At 43.6% G+C, this 27,003-nt stretch overlaps 1 protein-coding gene across 8 annotated transcripts in view; it reads right to left on the minus strand.

Annotated features, from left to right (window-relative positions):
- LOC137617188 (uncharacterized) overlaps window positions 1-27,003 on the minus strand; it is a 125,638-nt gene that overhangs the window by 30,711 nt on the left and 67,924 nt on the right. For all 8 annotated transcript variants that reach the window (XM_068347071.1, XM_068347072.1, XM_068347073.1 and 5 more), the window contains exons 4-7: window positions 25,295-25,354; window positions 12,338-12,488; window positions 8,995-9,090; window positions 8,314-8,413 (exon numbers count right to left, since the gene is read on the minus strand). In XM_068347071.1, coding sequence (XP_068203172.1) covers window positions 8,314-8,413; window positions 8,995-9,090; window positions 12,338-12,488; window positions 25,295-25,354 — 407 coding nt within the window. The remainder of the gene's footprint in view (window positions 1-8,313; window positions 8,414-8,994; window positions 9,091-12,337; window positions 12,489-25,294; window positions 25,355-27,003) is intronic.

The following is a 27,003-nucleotide window of genomic DNA, read 5'->3' on the forward strand; positions in this document are numbered from 1 at the left end:
TGAATTTTATTTATCAAACATATACTTCTAAATGCAATAAAATACTAAAAACAAAAACTCAAAATGTAAATACTGATGCTTCCCTAGATAAGGAGAGCAGACTTGTTTTGTCTAAGGATATTGCAGTAATGCCAGCAACCATTCCTAAGTATATTGCTTATGACGACTCGTTGTATAGTTATATTTCCTCAATAAATGAAACAAATCAGTGTATATTTTTTTCTTTATGATTTAAAGTGGAGGAAAAAAAAGGTTGAAAGAGATTCATTATGATATTTGTTGATTGTAATATGCTATTTGGGAATAGAGATTCCAAATTTATCATAAACAAATCGAATTGATTGAACATCATTTTTGTTGGAGCATTGGTCGTCAGATCTTCAATACATTTTGTACGGTCACAAAATTTTAATATAAGGACAAAGGTGGTTCCCAACTTGGATGAAAAAATATGACATATTTGGAGGAAGATCTAAAGGCTCCACTAGTCCCAGGCCCTGAGTGTGTATTGATTTGGATTTAAATTTTTTTAAATAGCTTCAGATCTTGATCAATATATTGGACTGCTATAACCAATTCTCGATAAGACTAATACTTTTCAGATCATCAGTAAAGTTGATCTCTTTGGATCTCCTATTATAGAGGAAAACTTCATCATTAGGTTGAGAGTACCATTACATTTAGATTTTATAAAAGATATGTGTGTTTCCCAACTGAGATGGGTATCGAATATTAGTCCCAAAAATTCTACCTTGTCTTGGAATTCGATTTGAGCACCAACCAATGCAAGATTCATTTCTTGGTTTTGCTCATCATACTATATTTTTAGAAAACCTTATTGGATGACGTTTTTCTGGCTGATACTTTTCTGCAGAAAGTCTGAAACCAGAAAACACCCGAACTTGTAGGTTTTGAGGTTTTGAAAGTCTGAAACCAGAAAACACCCGAACTTGTAGGTTTTGAGTGGTATTATTTGGAATACGGAGAGAGAGAGAGAGAGAGAGAGAGAGAGAGAGAGAGAGAGGTGTGTGTGTGTTACAAGGCTTTTGGATGTCTCAAAGACTTTTCAGTCCATCTGCGGAGACTCCATTTGCTCTTTGGTAGAGCGATTTAGTGTAAGCATTAAGAGAGTTCTTATGATCTTGCCTAACTAGTTCTTGAGCTTGTTTACTGTGTAACTATTTACTACATCTGCTGGAAGTCTATTCCAAGTATTTGCTATTTTGTATGTAAAGAAATTACCACATTGAGTGGTGTTGTATCTTTTCAATTCCAGTTTGCATCCATTACCTCTAGACTTATTTGTGCTAAGCATGAATATATTGTTGTCATCTACGTTTGTTATTCCTTTAAGAATTTTGAATGCCTCTATTAACTGTCCCTTTAGTCGTCGAGTTTGTAGATCAAATGAGTTCAAAGTTTCCATCCTCCATCTATATCCAAATTGCCTTAGTGTTGGAACTAGTTTGGTGGCCCTAGCTGGTACTGCTTCCAGTCTATCTATATCCTTCTCAATACTTGAAGCCCAGAATTGGACTCCATATTATAGAGGGGGTCTTATTAGAGATGTGTAACATTATATTTTTTCGGCTTGCGAGAGAGAGAGAGAGAGAGAGAGAGAGAGAGAGAGAGAGAGATAGAGAGAGAGATAGAGAGAGAGATAGAGAGAGAGAGAGAGAGAGAGAGAGAGAGAGAGAGAGATAGAGAGAGAGATAGAGAGAGAGAGAGAGAGAGAGAGAGAGAGAGTGTGTGTGTGTGTGTTACAAGAATTTACAAGGATGTTGGATGTCTCAATGACTTTTTAGTCCATCCACGGAGACTCCATATGCTCTTTGGTAGAGTGATTTAGTGTAAGCATTTAGAGTGTTCTTATGATCTTGTCTAACTTATTCTTGAACTCGTTTACCGTGTTACTGTTTACTACATCCGCTGGAAGTCATATTCCAAGTATTTGCTATTTTGTATGGAAAGAAATTGCCACATGGAGTGGTGTTGTATCTTTTCAATTCCAGTTTGTATCCATTACCTCTGGACTGATTTGTTTTAAGCATGGATAGATTGTTGTAATCTACATCTGTTATTCCTTCAAGAATTTTTAATGCCTATATGAACTGTCCCCGTAGTCATCGAGTTTGCAGATCTCTCTCTCTCTCTCTCTCTCTCTCTCTCTCTCTCTCATAACTTTGGTAATGTTGAACCAGATACCAAGGTGAATGTGAACAGAAGACCCTAACCAATCCTCTCCTTTATATGGAGGAAGGAGGAGTCATTTCTATATAGATTTTAAGTCTGTTAGAAAGACACTTCATCACATAACTAATCAGCATCAGTCATCCTACCAACATGTAATGCTTGCAGATGCTTAATCACCTCAAAAGGAGACTAAGAAAAGGTAAAAGGGCCAGAAAATGACAAATTCGGAGTTAATTTGTATTTTTCCTAACCATACAAACCTTAGCTACTTACATTGGGTTTACCTATTAGCGTAGCTGAAATGACGAGCCAATAATTTTTAACGAGGGTTAATTACCCCCGCGCTAGTTAGCGGGGGGTAGGGGAAGGGTAGCTTGCTACCCCTCCCCCCCCACACACCGGTGATTTGCTTCACTTCACTTAGAGGTAGGACTTGACTTGGGGGCCAGGGATGGCGGGCAAATATGTGTAAATAGCTAAGGTTTGTATGGTTAGGAAAAATACAAATTATCTCCGAATTTGTCATTTGTTCCGTAACCGAAATACAAACCAAGCTATTTACATTGGGTGACTTACCCCTTAGGAAGGGTGGAAAGTCCCCAGCCTTACTGACTTCGGCTTTGGCCGGGTCTCAATCCCTCAGTGAGTAGCACTTGAGAGAAGGAGCCCCTGCACCTCACAAGTTCCTTGCTTCGCTAGGAACGAGTGGCCTACATAAGTTGTGTGTGGTGGAAGGTGTGACTCGTCCTATGAAGTTGACCTTGAGACCTTTAGATAGGAATCTAGGATAGGACGTTCCCAATACCACCTCGTCAGGGTATGGGGGACGCAACAGTATTAAGCTTAATACTAGGAGCACAAGAAAGCATGGGTTACCTGCAGAGGTCGAGGTCAGCTATGCGAGGACCAGGATGCTGCTTCCCCAAGAGAGGGGAGAATGAAGAAAGAAGTAAGGGTCAGACATACTCTTTCATTCACGCAGACTAAAACCGGGTAACAACGCCCTCAACATACTGCTACTTGTCCATAAAGAAGCCTGAGGTTAGACCAACTGTTGTGCAGCCACCACAGGGCCGATAGAAAACGTATCGAGGCTCCTGTGGGTCACGTCCTGCAGGTAGTGGGCTGTGAAGGTCGTCTGACGCTTCCAGACCCCAGCTTGAAGCACCTGCGTCACAGAGAAGTTTCTCTTGAAGGCCAGGGACGTAGCAACACCCGACATCGTGTGCCCTAGGGCGACGTGACGGAGGAGGGTCTGGATTCAAGGCATGGTGGATAACCCTTCGAATCCAAGCTGAGATGGTGTTCCTGTTGCAGCGGAGCTGGAGGCTTATAGGGCCGAGCTGTATGGGCCCTATGGAGGAGGGAGTCCGTGCTAGATTTCCTCCACCTCTCAGCCGTTCGCTTCATATCCTGTGGCTCGAACAGATTCTCCCCAAGAAGGGAAGCATGTCTGAGCCTACACACATCCACGGCGGGGACCTTCGGGTGGAATCTCTCGGTCACCGCATCGCGCCGCTTCAACACAGAGTTGGCCCACAGGGTGGTGACCTGGTGCGCCAGGAACTCGATGGAGCGGGTGCACGAGAGTAAGGTCTCCAGGGCCTTCCTATTGGTCTCCTTAGACAAGTCCTCGGAGCACAATAGGATGCCCAGAGTTCCTAGTCATATATCCAACCACGAAGTGGCCTGCATGGCGCACTTCGCGACCTTCTCATGGCTCAGGATCTCTGACGCCAAGAACGACACCTGCCGGGCAGAGAGCTTCTCGAGGGGAACTCCCTTAGCCAGCTCTTCCACGGAGTAATGGAGAGGAAGAGCGAGACTGGACTCACCTAAGATCTCAAAATACCTCCTCTGCTGGAGACGAGGAGGAGGGATGAGTTTGTTCCCGGCAGAGGAACGACTGGAGGAGGCAAGAATCACGAGCTGGGTTTGGCCCTGGCTCTGGCACTCTTCAGACCCCGAGACCAGGGCAGAGCCGCACTGGACTTAGGGGCTTTCTGAACGTCGAACACTTCGTCCAAGACTGTGTCTTTGCCTTCTTGGGGGGCGATCACGGGGTCCATGAACCCGTTGAGTTGCCTCATCAGGCTCAGGACCTGCCAGAAGGCATGTTCAGATTCCTGCTGATCTCCTCCTTGCGGGCTGGCAGCTATGTCTCTGTCCCCGGAACCTCTTCCTGGGGCGAAGCGTGGACGTTCCCCCGGGGAGCCGCGGGTTCCTGGCGAGTCCTTGAAGACGATTTCGGGATGGTCTTGGAGTCCTTGGGTTCCCTCCTGGGAAGGATACAGGATCCCAACAAAGAGGTTCGAAGAGCCCCTTCCGCACGAGACGATTTTCCTCCATGAAGAGAAGGCTCCCCCCTTGGTGCCGAGGGGAAGACTATCACTTCACTGGACTCACCCGAGGACGGAAAAGCCTCGTCCACGGGAGAAGGAGAAAACGCTTGCGCAGGGGAAGGGGCCTTCCTGACAGACCTCCTAGGAACCAACTTCTCCCAGGGGAAGTCACTACGAAGTCCACTCCTCTCTTTCTCTTCAGCGTAGGTGAGGCAGCCGTTGGTTTGTTGCCCTGATCGGCGAGTGCTGGCTTCATTACCCTCACTAACACCCGCATCAGAGGACCAAACCAAGTCTGTTGTTCCACGGACACAGAGTCCGAAATCCTCGCTGGAAGAAAAGGGATCGGGCGATCCTTCGGAGTGGACACCACTGGACCTGCCTAAAAAGGAAAGGGGGAAGAAAGACGCACTGACCTCTCTGAAGTGTCTTCCCTGTCCTGCACAACAGTCCTGCGTTTTGATGGAGGCGATCCAGAGCGTTGTCTGGGAACACGCGTTCCTGCTGTTGTCACTGGCTGTGAGATTTGGCGCGAACGGTGGTCGCGCGGGCGCGCAGGCGAGTGGGCGCGAGGGCGTACAGGCGAACGAGCGCGGTGGGCGAGCCGGTGAACGAATGCGTTGGCGCGATGGCGAGGGAACCCATTGCCGCGTGGGCGAGTGAGAACGTTCCGAAGATCGCTGGCGACGTTGGTCGGGAGACCTGTAGCGCAAAGGAGAGCGATTGCGAGCAGGCGATCGGTGGTGCGCTGGCGAACGCTGGCGCACAGGCGAGCGTTGGCGCATTGGCGCATGGTGACGCGTTGGCGAGCGATAGCGAGTAGGTCGCGCAGGCGAACGATCGCGCGAGGGCGAGCTAGCAGAGGGCGAACCATGCCCTTCCAGAACCTCTGGGCGACGGCGCGTTGGAGAATGCATGCGCGCAGGCAATAGGTCACGTGGGCGGTCCGGAGATCGCCGATGGACAGGTGATCGCTGACGCGTAGGAGAACGCTGACGAGCAGGCGACTGTTGAATCGTCTGTGATCGCTGGCGAGCAAGAGGGCGACGCGTGGAATCCTGTGAAGGAACAGTCGGCGCGGCGCGTTCACGAACAGGAACAGGAAGAGCGCAGGCGCGTGGGCGAACAAGTGTCTTAGAAACACGCGCTGGAGAACACGGACGATGTTGTGCAGGAACAAGCTTAGGATCGCGAGGGGGCTCAGGAGACTGATGGCGCGCAGGGCGCACAACAGGAACTGCAGGATATTCGGAGACCACAGGGGAGCGCTGGCGAGCAGAAGGGGGATGATCCTCAGAAGAGCGCTGGCGAACAGGAGAGCGTTGACGATCAGAAGAGCGCTGACGAGGAGGAGAGCGCCTGTGCGCTAACACTGCAGAAGGACGAGCAGGGGAATGCTGGCGCGCTGGGCGCTCTTCAGGAACCACAGGTTGAAGGATGTCCTCAGGAGAGCGCTGGCGAGAAGAAGGGCGAACATCAGGAGAGTGCCGGCGAACAGGTGAGCGCTAACGAGCAGGAGAGCGCTGACGAGCAGGTGAGAGCTGACGAGCAGGAGAGCGCCTGTGCGCTAACACTGCACGTGTAAGGGAAGAATCCCTTTGCCCGAAGGGACCGTTGCCCGTCGGGTGACGAGGTCAGGTTGCTGAACATCTGCCCCAGAAGGTGAAGGTCTAGCAGGCGTAGGAGACCGATCCCCAGAGAGGTCTAAAGAAGCTGGAGTTGCAGGCTGTTTACGGCGAGGAGAGTCCCCTTCGGAGGAAGAAGATCCAAAAAGGCGCCTCTTAACACCCTTATAAGGAGACGGAAGGCCTTTGCGACGCAGCGGACGGTGAGCCTTACGGCGAAGGCGGCCACGAGGAAGATCGTCAGGACCATCAGTCCTCCGAAGGGGAGTCTCAGTCAAGGCACTCCCCTTAGAGGGAAGCTGGACAGCAGAAGAGCCCGTAGGACTCCCTTCCCCCTTCGAAGGATGTACGGAAGGGGGAGGAGAGCCGTCAGCACCAACATCCCCAACTGCACCTGCAGAGGATTGCCCCGCCCCGTCGGAGGCCTCTGCCACCATGACGTCGACGATAGACAGAGGGTCTACCTCTGCTATCACCGGCGACTTCTTAACGGCGGCCCCCAACTGGACAAGGTCAATAAGGGCAACCCTGGAGGGCAAGCCCTTAAGCCCCAGGGAAGGCCAAATCTGTAAAAGATCATCATTAGACAGAGATTCATCAATAACCTCCCCCGGAGGAGGAGGAGGAACCGCCCCGCTATGGGAGGCGACGCCTTCTCCCCCCACCCAAGGTTGGGAAACAGAACTAGGGCCTGCGCTCCCACTCGGCCGACTCTCCTTAGGAGCCGAACGAGGGGGAGCTTCGGAGGAGGTTTGGGCGGCGAAAGAAGAGTCCCGAGAACCTTCCTCCTTCAAGGCAACCCCGGAAGGAGAACAGTCTCTCTTGGACTTCTTCTTACGCCGGCGGCCAAACCTCTCCCACTGGGAGGCAGACCACTCCCTGCACTCACTACACATATTTTCCTGATCACACCGTCGGCCTCGACACTGCGGGCAAAGGGAGTGAGGATCCGTGTCCGTGGCCGACATAAAGGTACCACAAGGGCGGCCAGCAATTCCAGGGCACGTACGCATAGTAATAATAAAGGTGGTCAACTTCTAACACACACACACACTGTAAAGAAAAAGCAGAAAAAAGATTAAAGGCTGTCAACGAGGACGATGGACAGACACGTCTGTTCATCGCCGGAGCCAAAAGTGAAGTGAAGCAAATCACCGGTGTGTGTGGGAGGGGGGTTGTAGCAAGCTACCCTTCCCCTACCCCCCCCCCCCCCACTAACTAGCGCGGGGGTAATTGACCCTCGTTAAAAATCATTGGCTCGTCATTTCAGCTACGCTAAAAGGTAAACCCAATGTAAATAGCGTGGTTTGTATTTCGGTTACGGAACAACTATAAACTTCTGCAGAACATGTTCCCTTAGAACAGATACATACTTGTTCTGTACAAGAGCTATTAGAGTCGCAAACTACTGAGCAGCAAACAGAAGACTCGAGGAAAGATTCTAGGGTTCTGTGGGCAATGTCCAAAAAGTACAAAGTTGAAGGTGGTCTCAAACTCTTGAGCACTATTTTAATTTCAAATTACACCAACAGGCAATCCAGGAAGATACTGACAGAACTACACTTGTGAGTTCCTTCTCGAGAGAGCAGAGTAAATGAAGTGGATGTTATCAGTGAAGAAACTGCTTTAGATATGTATTTTAGATATGTGCTTGTAAAATACATAAGTCCAAAACCTCCCTCAGGCGACTGATTTAAAGTTTCAAATATCCTCGAGTCAGAGGAAATATTCAAGGTTAACACAACTACACAAAATACTAAACAAATCATCGGGGAAAACATTATTGCATAAACCAGTCTTCTTTCAGGATAGGTGTATTATAAAATTCCCATAGACTCCTGTTCCCCTTTGTATGTGTATAGAAGATGGTTTGCTGATTAAAGCAGACAAAAATCAGTCTTTCACATATTGTAAGCAAGTATCCAATATAATCCAATGATGATGGGAGTGAGGTAGTGCCTGCATTTTTTTTTTTTTTTTACAATCGATAAAATTTATTCCTAGTGTTCAATGAAAAGCGAACATTAAAATATTTACTGTAATCATGTTATGAATACTGTCCATTATTCTATGCATGACAGGCAAGTTGACAGATTATTTCCAAAGGTTGAAATAAAAGAAAAAAAATAATTTTCAAGTAATAATCTACTAACCAGTGTTGTGTTTCCTGCTATTTGGACTTCAGCATTACCAAATCGCTTTGTATTTGTCAGACCTCGAATGACTCCTCCCCCAATAGCGTTGCCACTCTGCCTGTTTGACAGAAAACAGTGATAAGAGAAATGAATTTAGTTTGCATCTGTACTAAAACAATAAGATCTTGATGTTTTCATCCATTGCATAAGTATTAACCTAATTCAACCAAAATTTCATTGCCAACATAGCAACAAGATACTTTGAAATAAACAATATAAAAATATACGAGTTCTGAAATATCGTCTAAACATCATGGTAGCAAATATTATACGACTATATTCGTGAAAAACCAAAAATAAACATTAGATTCAGTATCAAGAGTAAGTACAGATATTAAAAAATCATTCATCATTAGCCTGTGATAGAGCAATAAATTAACAAGCCAAAATTTTATTAAGATCAATCTTCTGAGAAAACCCAAAAATAAAGAAAGCCACGTTACGTAAAACAAAGATTTTAACTGCATTACTAAACACATTTAAAAAAAATAGCCTATTTGACCTTAAGATATTCGTAAAAATTTTCATGACTATAATGAACTGTATTGTGATCATTTGCATGGTAAAATTTTAGATATCAAAAGAAAAATCTAAATAATAATATCCAAACACCAACAAAGTTTAAAAGATTATTATTACCTTCCTCGTCTAGATGTTGAATTTTTACCATCTAAAGAAGACACTGAAGTAGAATTGTCTTCTTTTCCTCGTCGTCCTGGTGTTGCCGTTACATGTCTGAAAATATTCATATAAATCTTAGGATTAGATTACAATTATGAATATGGGCCAGAAAGCACAGCACTAGAGAATCGGAGGCTATTCAGTGCCTATGTGCTGCAACAGATGAATGAAAAGAGACTGGACAGTATGATGAAAGAAGGCATTATACTCATATCATAACAATCGTTAAAGTCTTTCTTAAACATTTTCCATTAAGTGAAATTCCTTTTATTTTCTAATAAATGTAATTCTTCACTTTGTCTTCACATAATGTGGTGATATAGTCAGCCCACCATTTTTGCAGGTTTTGATTTTTCATGGTACTTTATAAAGATCCCCACAATATTTAGATAAAAGCTTCAATTTCTCGTAGTTAGGCCTTATTTGCAGCCTGACTTTTTCAAACACCCTCATTTCTTTGCACCCAGCCTTCGAAGTTTTCCCTCCTTACACAACGCCACTTCTCTGTCTGAGTCTGTCTCGCTCTCCCAGCATCCGTAATCACGACACTAAAGTATCTCCCACATGCATTTGTTAAGGTATAAGTGATCTTTTATCAATACCATGGCCTCTAAGAGAGCTGCCTCATCTTCTGAAGCTACTGCTAAGCGGCAAAGGCATACCTTTCACATGTTCTGCTAGGTTACAGCATTGGTAGTTAAGACTAACTCACTTTAATTATAGCCTTAATTTTTTTCATGGAGAGGTCAGGTTGGTCTCATTCTCTTGGAAAATGCCTGAATTTTCTCAAAAAATTATCAAAAATATGAAAAAAAAAATTTTTATAGCATTTTTTTGCAAGGACGTACCGGTACGTCCATGGGGGTAAAGGGATGGCTTCTGTGAAACGTACCAGCACGTCCTTTGGGGGTAAAAGGGTTAACAGTGATTGATTAAGTAGACTGCCTCTAACTGAATATGGTCATGATTGTGACCCATATGAACTAATCTTTAATGTGAATTCCCAACAGGATATGAATATAACCTGTGTTGAAATTCAAAAGATGACAGATAAAGATGAAAGTTTATTTGAATTGAAACATTGTATAAAATACAGTGTACCTTGTTGCCATATACAACCGTTCTAAAGGACATGTCTATTATGAAAGGCTGCATTTTGTATCAGAATCATGTTTTAACTCCTCATTCTGTATGACAAATGGTATTAGAGATATTTCATGTAGGCCATCCAGGAATATGTAGTATGAAGTCTTTAGTGCACTCTCTTATCTGGTACCCTAACATTGATCATGATGTTGACAGGCTGGTTAAAAATAGTGTGTGTTTTTTCAGACTGTTCAAGCAAGACCAAGTATGAATCAACATGTAGTGTGGCCTACTCCACCGAGGCCTTGGTCTCGTGTGCATATAGACCCTTTTTTCTAAGAATCTCATACATGTCTTATTGTTGTAGATGCACTTAGTAAGTATATAGAAGTGGAAATAGTGCATGGTAAGAGTGCAAATGTTGCTATTGACGCTTTGCATTTGGTGTTTTCATGTAATGGGTTGAGTGACACTCTTTCCAGATAATGCTTTGTGTTTCATCAACAGTAAATTTAAACAGTTTCTGGAGAACAATGGTATTTGCTTAAGAAATATCACAGTGGTGAATCATTCACAGCACACTTGGCTCAAGTTATATTCCATTATCGTACTGTCCCACATTCTGTTACTGTACTAACATTCCCCTATCAGTGTCCCTGAATAACAGAAAGTTTGTATCGGTCAAAGATAGAATAAACCCTAAATATGATGCAAAAAACCCATCTTGTGAATTCAAACAAATAAATAAATTTGAGGTAGGTGATAAAGTTCTGGCACTTAACTTGAGATGGTCTGAAATGGTTTCATGGTACAATTGTTCAGAAATTAGGTGTACATGTGTATAATGTTCATGTTCAGGAATTAGATGTCATGTGGAAAAGACACTAAACAACTATAGTTAATTATAGGTTCAGAACAAAAGAAAAGCATCAGTAATGAGTCCAGTTGTGTATCCTCCTATAATGAATTACCTTCTCATCAACAAATAGTGCAACTTTATATTTCTGTTGGGTGCCCTTCCAATGTTTGGCCTCGAAACAACATTGTAACAGATGTGCCTCCTATCAGGTGCTCATCTAGACATAGGTTCTTTGATACGTTATGGTTATGATAAATATTAGAGGTGTTATGGTGTGTGCTCATTGTAAAGGATTGCCAAAGTTATTCTTCCATTATAATACTGCTTTATTTTGTGTTTTCATTTAGAGAGGAACAATTGTTGCATATCACTTTAGTTTAGCTTAACTTATAATCAACTCCATTTCTGTTTTTGCAGTGACATCCTCTTTACGTCATGCCTACGGCATCGGGCCATTGAATTTCAAATGAGTTTCTGCCTCAGCGATCCAGAGAATAAATCTCTTTTCAAGCACTCGTCTTTTCATGATCCTTTTCAACAAATACCAAACAGACTGAAGTCCTGCATTCATTCTTACAGAAAATAACTTAAATAATTAAGAAGTTGAAGATATTACATGAATTGACTTAGGGGTAAACGCATATAAATGACTCGTTAGTTTGCATATGCGTAGGAACAAATTGTCATTCGACAATAGTCAATTGGATCCCGTTTCCATTTACTATAAAAAAAGATACTAATTAAGTAAGAAGAATAAAAAAAGAAAAAGCAGAAGAAGAGCCGAGTGATCTTGGAATCATTCTCCTCCTGCTTAATTTGATTAATACAGTTAAATACCTCCATCGCCTGACAAAATAAGGCAACTTTCTAAAATAATTTTTACTATTGGCAATTTTTTGTAGTGTAACTTCCTATAACTTTCATAAATAATTATTGTTCATGATAGAATTTGTAACCACTTTCTTAACTACAAATGTTTCATGAAGGAGTTTTAAATTGACTACATATTTGATGAAAGGTGCTAAACCACAGATGGGAAACAAATACTTTATACTTTTCAAAGATAAAAAAATACTGTAGCACCTATCAAGAATTAAAACTTAATCCTCCATGAAGTGATTATATGTTTGTTACATAATTATTACTTATAAGACTAGCCTACAAATATTTTCTATTCCATATACACCACAGTATTCAATAAAAACCTAATAAATTGTGTTAGAACAAGTTTTTAGATAAACTACTAAACTGTCCAGAATTCTCCAAAAGTTAAAATTACAGCAACTTAATGACTAACTATTCATGAAAAACTATTGACAGTTAATACATATATCTCGTGGAAATTCAAAAACTTACTCAACTATTCCTCTGTCATACACCCTGAAGTAGAGTGGATCCATCCTCTTCCGTTTCATTTCAGCCACCATGTTCACCATCACTCCATCCGCAAATGCATTAAAGCGCGAGTCAGGAGCATATACGCCTTGGTAGATCAATGACAGCTGGCCTAATGTTAAAGGGAATTAAAACTATTCAGTATATAAAAGTTTTACAAGGCACATCAGCAATTTATTTTCATAGTTGGCATCTCTCTCTCTCTCTCTCTCTCTCTCTCTCTCTCTCTCTCTCTCTCTCTCTCTCTCTCTCCCTCTCTCTCCCTCTCCCCCTCTCTCTCTCCCCCCTCTCTCTCTCTCTCTCTCTCTCTCTCTCTCTCTCTCTCTCTCTCTCTCTCTCTCTCTCTCTCATGTATGTGTGTGTGTGTGTGAAAATGGATGTTCTCTCAACCAATAAGTTGAAAAAAAAATATTCTTTTATAACCTTGCTTATGTGGCATTTTTCCCACACAGTATCACGCATTTGTATGACCAGCAAAAATGGGTGGCAAGAGGTATCCCTGTAACACTTCTGTCCATCCATCCATATACCAAAGGCACTTCCCCCAATTTTGGGGGGTAGCCGACATCAACAAGAACAAAACAAAAAAGGGGACCTCCACTCTCTACGTTCCTCCAGCCTAACCAGGGACTCAGCCGAGTTCAGCTGGTACTGCTAGGGTGCCACAGCCCAACCTCCCAAATTTCCACCACAGATGAAGCTTCATACTGCTGAGTCTCCTACTGCTGCTACCTCCGCGGTCATCTAAGGCACCGGAGGAAGCAGCAGGGCCTACCGGAACTGCATCAAAATCGCTCGCCCTTCATTCCTCTTTCTAGCACGCTCTCTTGCCTCTCTCACATCTATCCTCCTATCACCAAGAGCTTTCTTCACACCATCCATCCACCCAAACCTTGGCCTTCCTCTTGTACTTCTCCCATCAACTCTTGCATTCATCACCTTCTTTAGCAGACAGCCATTTTCCATTCTCTCAACATGGCCAAACCACCTCAACACATTCATATCCACTCTAGCCGCTAACTCATTTCTTACACCCGTTCTCACCCTCACCACTTCGTTCCTAACCCTATCTACTCGAGATACACCAGACATACTCCTCAGACACTTCATCTCAAACACATTCAATTTCTGTCTCTCCATCACTTTCATTCCCCACAACTCCGATCCATACATCACAGTTGGTACAATCACTTTCTCATATAGAACTCTCTTTACATTCATGCCCAACCCTCTATTTTTTACTACTCCCTTAACTGCCCCCAACACTTTGCAACCTTCATTCACTCTCTGACGTACATCTGCTTCCACTCCACCATTTGCTGCAACAACAGACCCCAAGTACTTAAACTGATCCACCTCCTCAAGTAACTCTCCATTCAACATGACATTCAACCTTGCACCACCTTCCCTTCTCGTACATCTCATAACCTTACTCTTACCCACATTAACTCTCAACTTCCTTCTCTCACACACCCTTCCAAATTCTGTCACTAGTCGGTCAAGCTTCTCTTCTGTGTCTGCTACCAGTACAGTATCATCCGCAAACAACAACTGATTTACCTCCCATTCATGATCATTCTCGCCTACCAGTTTCAATCCTCGTCCAAGCACTTGAGCATTCACCTCTCTCACCACTCCATCAACATAGAAGTTAAACAACCACGGCGACATCACACATCCCTGTCTCAGCCCCACTCTCACCAGAAACCAATCGCTCACTTCATTTCTTATTCTAACACATGCTTTACTACCTTTGTAGAAACTTTTCACTGCTTGCAACAACCTTCCACCAACTCCATATAACCTCATCACATTCCACATTGCTTCCCTATCAACTCTATCATATGCTTTCTCCAGATCCATAAACGCAACATACACCTCCTTACCTTTTGCTAAATATTTCTCGCATATCTGCCTAACTGTAAAAATCTGATTCATACAACCCCTACCTCTTCTAAAACCACCCTGTACTTCCAAGATTGCATTCTCTGTTTTATCCTTAATCCTATTAATCAGTACTCTACCATACACTTTTCCAACTACACTACACTTCTGTAGTGATTGTAAATTAGTGATGGTACATGAACTCTTATATGCTGTATATTATTATGTAATGAGTATTTGCACTAGTTTGTTTACAGTATATAGTATATGTACATACAGTAACATTACTTGAGGTTACACTTGAGCACACTATTGTTATTTCTCTTCCTCGTGCCTTTTATGAAATGGTGTGTTGGGCAGGTTTAACAGAAGGGCCAAGGATGCATGGTGGTTTATCAAGAGGTTGTCTTTTCCTTATCTGTTTCTTTATCTCCCTCACAAGTATTCATTTTCAAAACCATCCTTACTATCCTCCCTTCAGTTAAAGTGGCTATCCAAGAGGGTACTTAACCTTGCATGATGTGTCGGCTCCCCCATGTTGACCAATTTTATCCGACATTTTATCTTTAATCTATTGGTTGCATCAATCACTTTATATGCATTTCTGTACATGTTTTTATCATTATTATTGTCAAGTTTGCTTTTAAGTATGATGAATCATTTTTACTGCAATTAATTCTTTTCCTGTCTGGAGACATTGAGCAAAATCCATGATCAGTACATCCTAGATTTTGCCAGTGTCGTCTTCCGTATAGCAATATTCGTGGTCTGCATGCCATTATTCAAGACCTAACAGTTATACCCAGACAATATAATACTGTTTTATGCTCAGAAACTTTGGTTTCTCATATGAGGCAGTCATCTAAGTTACTCATTAACTGTTTTAAGCTAATAATTTTAAAACTGAATGCCATTCTAAGGGCAAGGAGAATGGTGGTGTATATTAGGAATGAGTGGCCTGCTTCTCATATGTCAGTCTATGAATGTGGATGTCATGAGATTCAAGTAACAGAAGTTTGTGGGAGGTATAACACCTTCTATTTGTGTTCGATCTACTGGATTCCCGGCATGGATGATTCTATCTTCGATCGTCGTCTTACCATTATGGCCAAGATACAACAAGATGATAAAAAGGCCTCTTTTATATTGTTTATTGGCAAATTCAATGTTTATCCTAGGGAGTGGTTAAAATCTGTTTCTCCTACTGATCCCCCATGGCTTAAGAGCTTCAGACATTGCTTCTAAATCAGACTGGGAGCAAATCATAAGTGAAGCTAGCTACTCACCAGTCTGATAACTGCTTGGACCTAGTACATACTGACTTCCCTGGTGTCATAACAAGCAAAGTTAATTCTCAAGTTGGGACATCTAATCATCCCTTAATTTCATCAGTAGTGAAAACAGAGCAGCCTGTCCCTGTTGTGTCATACTCGTGTAAGATTTATAAAAAATCTCCAGCAGACTAGCATAGCATTTTGAGGGATCTTTTGAGCTTGAGTTGGTCCTAATTGTAAAACAGTGTTGAGCCTGTTCTTCTTTTGAATGAGAATATGGTCAACATAATTGATAGGTGTATCCCTTCTCGTGTGCTAAAGTATTAAGTGAAAAACAAAACCAGGTTCAATGATGATTGTAGATGTGCTTATTTGGAAAGCAAAAGTTCATATATCATAGAGTGGGTGATTTGGTGTGACAACTGGACTGACTCCAGGGTCCCTCCATGGCTCTTAAATATCTTGATGAATGGTATGTAGTAAAAACTTGAGAAAAAAACAGTAGATGTAGGTGCTAAGTTATGATAAAAGAAAACTGGTCATGACTAGTTTGTGTAATTACAGTAATGACATGGGTAAATTTTGCAAAAGGATAAACCTGAGAGTAAAGTCGACCATGATTAAGATCATGTAGAATAAGAAAAATCAAGATGTAGAAGTGAATGTTATTGGGTGGTGTAAAAATGTAAGCAATATGTCATATGGGTGTGTGAAGTTAATATTTTGGATGATGGTGGTATGAAAGAAGAGGAACAGCAGGATATGGGCTAAACATTGGGAGAAAACTTGTGTCTAAGGAAGCCAAGGTTAGGATGTATGAATTGATAGTTTATAAGTCTACTTCATGTAAGTGATGTGCAGATGCTGAATGGAAGATATATAAACAAAACATAGGTGAAAACTTCAGTACAGATGAATATTGCATGTATCATATGGAGAATAAAAAGAATGAAAATGGCGAGGTATGTGAAGATGACATTATTAAAAATAAAGAATTTGGAATCCATAAAATAAAGGATCTGTTTCTTTTGGGGGGGAGGGGTTTAGACATGTACAAAGAAGAGATAATAATAGGATCAAAAGGGTTATGAGGAATGAGGAGAAGCAAGCCTAACAAGAGCTGGATAAGTAAGGTGAAATATGTAGTAGAAAAGAAAGGCATCAACATCAACTACTGTATGCAAAAAAAAAAAAAAATAAGGTGCAAGATGTGTGTACATTACTGGTGTTTAACCTTAGACTAATAAATATTTTTCTATGCAAGTATAGAAAGCTGCTAATGCTGCGAAGTTTACAGCACAGAGGGTTCATTTACGATACAGTAGATTGTTCCCTTGTCTTTTCTCAGGATATAGCCCCTTTGTTTAGTTAAATAGTTTAAGGTTTAATAGTGTAGCAGATTTAATTCATCTATTTTTCTATTTAGCCTTCATTTGCCTGTTCTCACAATTTTGTCTTCTTTTACAGAAATGTTCAGCCGAAGGGATGATGGTGGCCTATGTGGCACTTACCAGTTTTTGAGACCTGCATTGGTTTGTCTGAGAGGGCCAAATAGTCTATGCATTTATTGATTTTGTAAAGCTGCAGTTGTTACCCTAAGAGTTTTTTGATGTGTGAAGAATTATAGTAAGACAAGCGTGAACTATTGAAATATACTAAGAAGTTTGATATGCTACTGTCACTGAATAAAATAAAAGTTGGCTAAATTAATGTATTGCCCAAAATTTATCTACTTGTAGAATCAGACTGACCAGTGATAGACGCATGCACCATGCTTTCAAATTTGGGTACATTTCTCAATTAAGTTAATTGAGATTGAAGTATAAGACTAACATGCCAGTAGGAACAATTTTGTTGATAAGTTTTTACTAATGGATCTGTGAAAGATTGAAAGATTTCACCTAAGTTTTGTCATATGCAGTATTTTGGAATATTGAGATTTAAATTCATATTTAGATGTAAGGTGTTAAGATTTGTTTGTACTTAAGCAGTAAATTTACTGCTAAGTTCATTGAATCAAGGACTTCTGACAAAATGTTATTTTCATTAGTAAAATAAATTTTTGAATATACTTACCCGATAATCATGTAGCTGTCAACTCCGTTGCCCGACAGAAATCTACGGACGGGATACGCCAGCGATCGCTATACAAGAGGGGGGTGTACTCACCAGCGCCATCTGTGGTCAGGTACTCCAGTACTTCTTGTCAACACCACCTCAATTTTTCCCTCGGTCCACTGGTTCTCTATGGGGAGGAAGGGTGGGTCAATTAAATCATGATTATCGGGTAAGTATATTCAAAAATTTATTTTACTAATGAAAATAACATTTTTCAATATTAATCTTACCCGATAATCATGTAGCTGATTCACACCCAGGGGGGTGGGTGAAAACCAGTGTACATGTTAATCAAGAAGCTAAGTATCCCGTATTTCATTTTATCAGTTATTCAAAATAACAAATGAAATTATACGTACCTGGTAAGGAAGTCGACTTGAACCATTACTCTGCCTTTAATAAGTACGTCTTCCTTACTGAGCGCAGCGGTCCTCTTAGGAGGCTGAACAACTCTTAGGTGCTGAAGTATAAAGGGCTGCAACCCATACTAAAGGACCTCCACACAACCTCTAACCTAGGCGCTTCTCAAGAAAGAATTGACCACCCGCCAAATCAACTAGGATGCGGAAGGCTTCTTAGCCCACCGTAACAACCCAAAACAACAATAAAAGCATTCAAGAGAAAGGTTAAAAAGGTTATGGGATTATGGGAATGTAGTGGTTGAGCCCTCACCTACTACTGCACTCGCTGCTACGAATGGTCCCAGGGTGTAGCAGTTCTCGTAAAGAGACTGGACATCTTTGAGATAGAATGATGCAAACACTGACTTGCTCCTCCAATAGGTTGCATCCATAATACTCTGCAGAGAACGGTTCTGTTTGAAGGCCACTGAAGTAGCCACAGCTCTCACTTCATGTGTCCTTACCTTCAGCAAAGCAAGGTCTTCATCCTTCATGTGAGAATGAGCTTCTCTAATCAGAAGCCTTATGTAATAAGAAACTGCGTTCTTAGACATAGGCAACGAAGGTTTCTTAATAGCACACCATAAGGCCTCTGATTGTCCTCGTAAAGGTTTTGACCTTTTAAGATAGTACTTAAGAGCTCTGACAGGGCAAAGAACTCTCTCCAGTTCGTTACCCACCATGTTGGAAAGGCTAGGAATTTCGAACGATTTAGGCCAAGGACGTGAAGGAAGCTCATTTTTTGCCAAAAAACCGAGCTGTAAGGAACATGTAGCCGTTTCAGATGTGAATCCTATGTTCCTGCTGAAGGCGTGAACCTCACTTACTCTTTTGGCTGTTGCAAGGCAGACGAGGAAAAGAGTTTTGAGAGTAAGGTCTTTGAAAGAGGCTGACTGGAGAGGCTCAAATCTAGATGACATAAGGAACCTTAGGACTACGTCTAGATTCCAGCCTGGAGTGGACAAGCGACGTTCTTTAGAGGTCTCAAAAGACCTAAGGATGTCCTGCAGATCTTTGTTGGAGGAAAGATCCAAGCCTCTGTGGCGGAAAACTGCTGCCAACATACTTCTGTACCCCTTGATCGTAGGAGCCGAAAGAGATCTAACATTCCTAAGATGTAACAGGAAGTCAGCAACTTGGGTTACAGTGGTACTGGTAGAGGAAACTGCATTGGCTCTGCACCAGCTTCGGAAGACTTCCCACTTAGATTGATAGACTCTGCGAGTGGATATCCTCCTTGCTCTGGCAATCGCTCTGGCTGCCTCCTTCGAAAAGCCTCTAGCTCTAGAGAGTCTTTCGATAGTCTGAAGGCAGTCAGATGAAGAGCGTGGAGGCTTGGGTGTACCTTCTTTACGTGAGGTTGACGTAGAAGGTCCACTCTTAGAGGGAGAGTCCTGGGAACGTCGACCAGCCATTGCAGTACCTCTGTGAACCATTCTCTTGCAGGCCAAAGGGGAGCAACCAACGTCAGCCGTGTCCCTTCGTGAGAGACGAACTTCTGAAGAACCCTGTTGATGATCTTGAACGGCGAGAATGCATACAGATCGAGGTGGGACCAATCCAGCAGAAAAGCATCCACGTGAACTGCTGCCGGGTCTGGAATCGGGGAACAGTACAATGGGAGCCTCTTGGTCATCGAGGTAGCGAACAGATCTATAGTTGGCTGACCCCACAGGGCCCAAAGTCTGCTGCACACGTTCTTGTGAAGGGTCCATTCTGTGGGGATGACTTGACCCTTCCTGCTGAGGCGATCTGCCGAGACATTCATATTGCCCTGAATGAACCTCGTTACCAGCGTGAGTTTTCGACTTTTTGACCAAATGAGGAGGTCCCTTGCTATCTCGAACAGCTTCCTCGAATGAGTCCCTCCCTGCTTGGAGATGTACGCCAAGGCTGTGGTGTTGTCGGAGTTCACCTCCACCACCTTGTTTAGCAGGAGGGACTTGAAGTTCATTAAGGCCAGATGAACTGCCAACAACTCCTTGCAATTGATGTGAAGCGTTTCCTGTTCCTGGTTCCATGTCCCCGAGCATTCCTGTCCGTCCAATGTCGCGCCCCAGCCCGAGTCTGATGCGTCCGAGTAGAGATGAAGGTCGGGGGTCTGAACAGCTAATGAGAGACCCTCCTTGAGAAGAATGTTGCTCTTCCACCACGTTAGAGTAGCACTCATCTCTTTGGAAACAGGAATAGAGACCGCCTCGAGCGTCATATCCTTGTTCCAGTGAGCTGCTAGATGGTACTGAAGGGGGCGGAGGTGGAGTCTCCCTAACTCGATGAACAGGGCTAACGATGACAGAGTCCCTGTTAGACTCATCCACTGTCTCACCGAGCATCTGTTCTTCTTCAGCATGCTCAGGATGCACTCTAGGGCTTGGTTGATTCTTGGGGCCGACGGAAAAGCCCGAAAAGCTCGACTCTGAATCTCCATTCCCAGGTAAACGATGGTTTGGGAAGGAACAAGCTGGGACTTCTCTAAATTGACCAAGAGACCCAGTTCCTTGGTCAAATCCAAAGTCCATCTGAGACTCTCCAGACAGCGACGACTTGTGGGGGCTCTTAAAAGCCAGTCGTCTAAATAAAGGGAGGCTCTGATGTCCGCCAAGTGAAGGAATTTCGCAATATTCCTCAACAGTCGCGTAAACACAAGAGGTGCCGTGCTTAGACCAAAACACAGGGCTTGGAATTGGTACACAACCTCTCCAAAGACGAATCTCAGAAAAGGTTGGGAGTCTGGATGGATGGGAACGTGAAAGTAGGCGTCTTTCAGATCCAACGAGACCATCCAGTCCTCCTGCCTGACCGCTGCTAGGACCGACTTCGTCGTCTCCATTGTGAACGTCTGCTTGGTGACATAAGCATTGAGCGCACTGACGTCCAGCACCGGTCTCCAACCTCCTGTCTTCTTGGCCACCAGGAAGAGACGGTTGTAAAAGCCCGGGGATTGATGGTCCCGGACTATCACCACTGCCTCCTTCTGTAACAGGAGCGACACCTCTTGATGTAACGCTAGCCTCTTGTCCTTTTCCTTGTAGTTGGGAGAGAGGTTGATGGGAGATGTGGTCAGAGGGGGATTGCGGCAGAACGGAATTCTGTAACCCTCCCTTAGCCACTTGACAGACTGAGCGTCTGCACCTCTTCTTTCCCAGGCTTGCCAGAAGATCTTGAGTCTGGCTCCTACAGCTGTCTGGAGAGGAGGAAAGTCAATGCTTGCTTTTCGTGGACTTGGCACCTTTCTTGGACTTGCCCCTGTGACCGTCTGGACGGGAACTTCCTCGGCTGGGGGCTCTGCCACGAAAGGGCGGAATGAATCTGGTAGCAGGTGTATCAGCCACCGGGGTGCGGTAAGTTCTCGGCACTGAAGGTACAATTTTAGCCTTACGTGCTGAAGAGGCCATGAGGTCATGCGTATCTTTCTGGATAAGAGCCGCAGCCATCTCTTTGATTAGCTCCTCCGGAAACAGGAACTTGGAGAGAGGAGCAAACAGTAACTGTGACCTCTGGCAAGAGGTGATACCAGTAGAAAGGTAGGAGCATAGATGTTCCCTTTTCTTGAGGACTCCTGAGACAAAAATAGAAGCAAGTTCGCCAGAACCATCGCGAATTGCTCTGTCCATACAGGACATGATCAGCATGGCCGAGTCTTTGTCAGAAGGGGCAGTCTTCTGCTCAAGGCCCCCAGGCACCAGTCGAGGAAATTAAAAATTTCAAAGGCGCGAAAGACTCCCTTCAAGAAGTGGTCCAGATCAGAAAAGGTCCAGCAGACCTTAGAGCGTCTCATAGCCGACCTACGGGGAGAGTCAACCAAACTTGAGAAGTCGGCCTGGGCAGAGGCAGGGACCCCCAAGCCTGGTTCCTCTCCCGTGGCATACCAGACGCCCGACTTAGAAGCCAGCTTAGGAGGAGGAAACATAAAAGACGTCCTTCCCAGCTGCTGCTTGGACTGCAACCAATCCCCTAAAATCCTCAAAGCTCTCTATGATGATCTGGCGAGGACAAGCTTAGTGTAGACAGACGTAATAGGCTGCATGCCTAGAGAAAACTCGGATGGAGGAGAACGAGGGGTTGCAGAAACAAAGTGTTCAGGGTATAACTCTCTGAACAGAGTCAAGACCTTACGAAAGTCTATGGAAGGAGGCGACGACTTGTGTTCCTCCACATCAGAAGAAGGATCATCCAGGTGAGCAGCTTCATCCTCAGAAACCTCATCACCTGAGGGTTGAGAAGCGAGAGGTAACGATAAAGCGGTATGCTGAATGGCTGAATCCTGAAGAACGGGTGCATGCGCACTTGCGGATCCATCATTAAGTCTCTGCTGAAGAGGATGAGGGCTGGCAATGACTAAGTCATGAGGCTGGGATGAAGGAGGTTCTGCGGAGGTCTGAGGAGCAAGCGTGGTCGGAAGCGAATGCTGTAAGGCATGAGGCTCATGCTGCATAGTATGCGGTTCATGTTGAATGGGAAGAGGCTCATGCTGCGAAGAATGCGGTTGCTGCATGCGTTGAGGAGGCTGCCTCATAGCATGAGGTTCCTGCCTCAAGAGTTGCGTCTGCCTCAAGGGTTGAGGAGGTGGCTGCGCAGAGAGAGGCTCTTGCCTCAAGAGTTGAGGCTCTTGCCTCAAGAGTTGAGGCTCTTGCCTCAAGAGTTGAGGCTCTTGCCTCAAGAGTTGAGGCTCTTGCCTCAAGAGTTGAGGCTCTTGCCTCAAGAGTTGAGGCGGTTGCCGCATAGCATGAGGTTGCTGCCTCAAGGATGGTGGAGGTTGCCGCAACGCATGAGGCTGCTGCCTCAAGGATGGAGGAGGTTGCCGCAACGCATGAGGCTCCTGCCTCAAGGGAAGAGGAGGTTGCTGCAAAGCATGAGGCTCCTGCCTCAAGGGTTGAGGAGGTTGCCGCATAGCAAGAGGCTCCTGCCTCAAGGAAAGTGGAGGTTGCTGCATAGCGCTGGTACCTGGCAACTCCCGATGCGGCAGCTCACGCATGGAGGCAGGAGGAGCCTCAACATCATACGTCTGGCAGGGTGGACTGCGCAGAGGTGGAGGAGCGCTCGCAGGAGGAGGTGTGCTAACCTTCTCTGCCTGAAACTCCTGCATCAACACCGCAAGCTGAGACTGCATTGTCTGCAGCATAGACAACTTGGGATCAACAGAAGTTGGAGCAGAGGCCTGTTGAGGCATCGCTTTACCTCTCTTAGGAGGCGTGCAGCCATCAGATGACTGCGGCGAGTCCGAACTGGCCCAGTGGCTACACCTGGGCTGTTGGACTCGCTCGGTCTGGACCTTACGCTTAAGAGGTCGTGAGACCTGGGTCCAGCGTTTCCTCCTGGAAACTTCTTCCGCAGACGAGGAAATAAAGGGCTCAATCGTCTGGGAGTGGAAGTGACGATCTCTATCAGATACGCCCGCAACCACTGAGGATACAACTGTGCGCCGATCAAGGCCTGCCGAACCCTTTTGCCCTTCGACATTGCTTCTCCCCTGGGCTTGGGAGCTTGCAAGAGGTCCCGGACTGGGAGGACGACTGGCACGCACAGAAGTATCCTCATGCGCAACACTGACACTGACACTAGGCACAGCACTGGCACTACCACTTCCCACTGCACTTTTCACTTTAAGTTCCTTGACATCTGCCAAGAGAAGATTGTGGTCACTCACTAAAGACTCCACCTTATCACCTAGAGCCTGAATGGCACGTAACATATCCGACATATCAGGCTGAGCACTCGTAATAGGTTCGGGGGTCACCACTACAGGGGAAGGAAAAGGTTGAGGATCATGGGGGGAGGAATAAACCAAAGAGCGAGAAGAACTCCTCCTAACTCTCTCCCTCTCTAACCTAGCCGTATACTTGAGGAATTCATTAAAATCGAATTCCGAAAGCCCGGCACATTCCTCACATCGATCTTCCAACTGACAGGATTTTCCCCTACAGTCGGAACAAACGGTGTGAGGATCAACCGAGGCCTTCGGAAGACGCCTACTACAAGTCCTAACACTACATCGCCTTTGTCTAGGAGCTTGAGAGTGGTCGGACATCTTGAATTAGAGAACAGTCAAGGGGGGATTCCAAATTAAAGCAAAGATCGTTAACCATTAAATCAATTTAATTCCAAAAGCTATCTAAGCTAAGGGAAAAGCTTCCTGTATAGCGAAGGCTAAATTTCAGATCAATACTTCACCAAAACCGTGAACAAAGACTCCAAAATCAACAGCGTATCCATGTAGGTCTTGCCGGCGGCACGACAGAGGAAAAATTGAGGTGGTGTTGACAAGAAGTACTGGAGTACCTGACCACAGATGGCGCTGGTGAGTACACCCCCCTCTTGTATAGCGATCGCTGGCGTATCCCGTCCGTAGATTTCTGTCGGGCAACGGAGTTGACAGCTACATGATTATCGGGTAAGATTAATATTGAAAATTAGCTTTTTATTGATTTAAGAAATATTAGCTTGTTTTTTCATAAGATTTCGAATGTGTTAAATACGGGTGTCTTCATTTTAACATGAGTGAATTTTTTATGGAAGGAATTTTTGGTAAAATAGATTAGGTTAGGTTAGATATATATATTAATTTGAAGGTAAACTTGTGAGTGTATTGAAATGAATTTATATGATTGTATGTAACATGACATCCTTTAACTAACTGCATGTACCTTCTTCCCAAAAATATTCATGACAAAATTAATATTCATATATCTTTCATGCAAAAGTAGTTGCTTTGTGAGTAATGCGGGATAATAGTCGAGAACCAAGTTTACAGACCATGGTCTCGTTCCCACCAAACTTTGTGACACTACGTAGGTCTATAATCTCAGCCATCTGTTTAACCTACGAGGACAGTCTAAATTTTAATTAAAATACGGGTTGGTCATTTGATACGATTTTCTATTTGTATCAGCTTTAACTTCCTTGTATGTAGTAGGAAACAGCTGTTTATAAATTTCTCTATAAGATAATGAAATAAATGTGTGTCTGTTGGACGTCACCACGTTTCCACTAAATCTCATTCTAAATTTTGTACATTACAGTACTGATAAAGCAGAAAGTAACCATATTTCTATAAACACTATGAATTGAAAGTTCATGAACTCAAGCTACAAGAAGCTTACCTACAGTGACTCCAAACAATGATAATTTTGAAACCTTAACAATAATTAAAAAGTAGAATGATCACATATTTCAATCACTCAGACAATACAATGAATATAATATTAACTATATGAAAAAAAACCATTCTTTTCTATACTTACGACTTGTTGGCCCAGGTTTTTCTGTTGCCGTAGAATTTGAGGTCTCTCCCAGAGCTTCATCTGTTAAGTAAATAGTAAAATTTCCTTGATTTAAATAATCCACTTAAAATTACATGTAATAATACACTCGCAACCAGTGATTAATTATGTCACATGGATTATAAGTACTGTACACTATTAAAAAATACTGAGTCATGAAATTCAATGTAGTTTATTTTTTCTAGCTTGACTTGCTTTGTTTGTGGTATACAGTATACAGATGAAATTGCAATACAGTATAATGCAGGAACAATACTTTTACATTAAGAGACTATTTATGGCTAAACACTTGCTTAAAAATTTGGTCAAGACCACTAAAGTATGGAAATGATAAAAACTATCCAACCATAAACTAAAACTCAACATTTATTCCACATTTCATGGTTTGTGATGAATCACAGTTCACAGTACTCCTAAAACTCGAATGTTAATCCTAAATTAAATAAAATATATACATTTCTGATACCATGCAACTTGGAACTAACAGCGAATCATATAAAATCTAGTATCAAGAGACTTCTAAATAGTTATACATAATAAAAACAAGGTTAGCTTAGGAAAAATTGAAAGAAAAAATGTTCATGATTAAAAATAACTTTTTAAATAAAGAGACCTTATCTATCTATGTACAGTATACATTTCATGGGAATATAGTAAAACAGATAAATTAAAGGTGACCAAACACGGCTTAACATATTGTCTGCGTATTTTCTGGGCAAATTTTACGCTTTAGACATATTTAGTTACCATCTTCTTAGGTCAGTCTCCTGCCCGAGCCTCATAGAGACCCAAGAAAAAAGGGGGGATCCTACACCTGCCCTTACTCATGCCGCAGAAGAGGTTGGATCCGAAGGAATCTGATGAGGGCGTGACGAACCCGAGTGAATCGATAGCTTAAGAGACTTAACCACTGCCGAGTCTCGTAGAAGGAAAGACTCCTCCTCCTCCTCCTCCTCCTCCTCCTCCTCCTCCTCCTCCTCCTCCTAGGATCCCGCTGATCTTTAGGAAAAAATTCTGCATGACAAAGATGAACATATCTAAGGGTACCTGTCTGTTATAAGGAAGCCGGAATATCTCTCGAGATTTACTTCTATCCTCCAACTTCAGTAAACTCGAGGAGAAGTCTCAGTGGTAACGAAAGTCAGCCATCGAGTCTGCTAGGATCAGTCCGTTGTACCGAAGTCTTCAGAGAACGAAGCCAATTCTGACGAACTAGATTGACACTAGGGTAGACCTTCTCATGAAAAACTGCTAGATGGTCGAAGATACTTCCTCGATGATGGCATTCCGGAATGTAGGAGTAAATCCTAGTAGTCGAACAAACCGAGGAAGTCCTGTCGACTAACTGCTTGTTTGGCCGTATGCCTTCTCGTCGAACAGAGTTTGATAAACTAACCTGTTTCAGGAGAGGAGAGGACAAAACTAGACTATCTATAAGAGAAACTGACAGAGGCTAGAAGAGACCTCAATAAAAACACATCATTCTGTCCAAAGATGTAACGACTGAAACCAGTATTCCGACTGGATGTTAAGAACATATAGATAGAGAGAATCACCATCACACTTCCACAGGTGGGAGGAAGAGAGAAAGTATTTTCTCTTGCAACTGAGGTGCAAATTTTCTGTCCTTGTTGGATGGAAAGAGATGCATACTCCAACTTGTAGGAGGA

The sequence above is a fragment of the Palaemon carinicauda genome, chromosome 23 (genome assembly GCF_036898095.1).
Source record: "Palaemon carinicauda isolate YSFRI2023 chromosome 23, ASM3689809v2, whole genome shotgun sequence".
Lineage (NCBI taxonomy): Eukaryota > Metazoa > Arthropoda > Malacostraca > Decapoda > Palaemonidae > Palaemon > Palaemon carinicauda.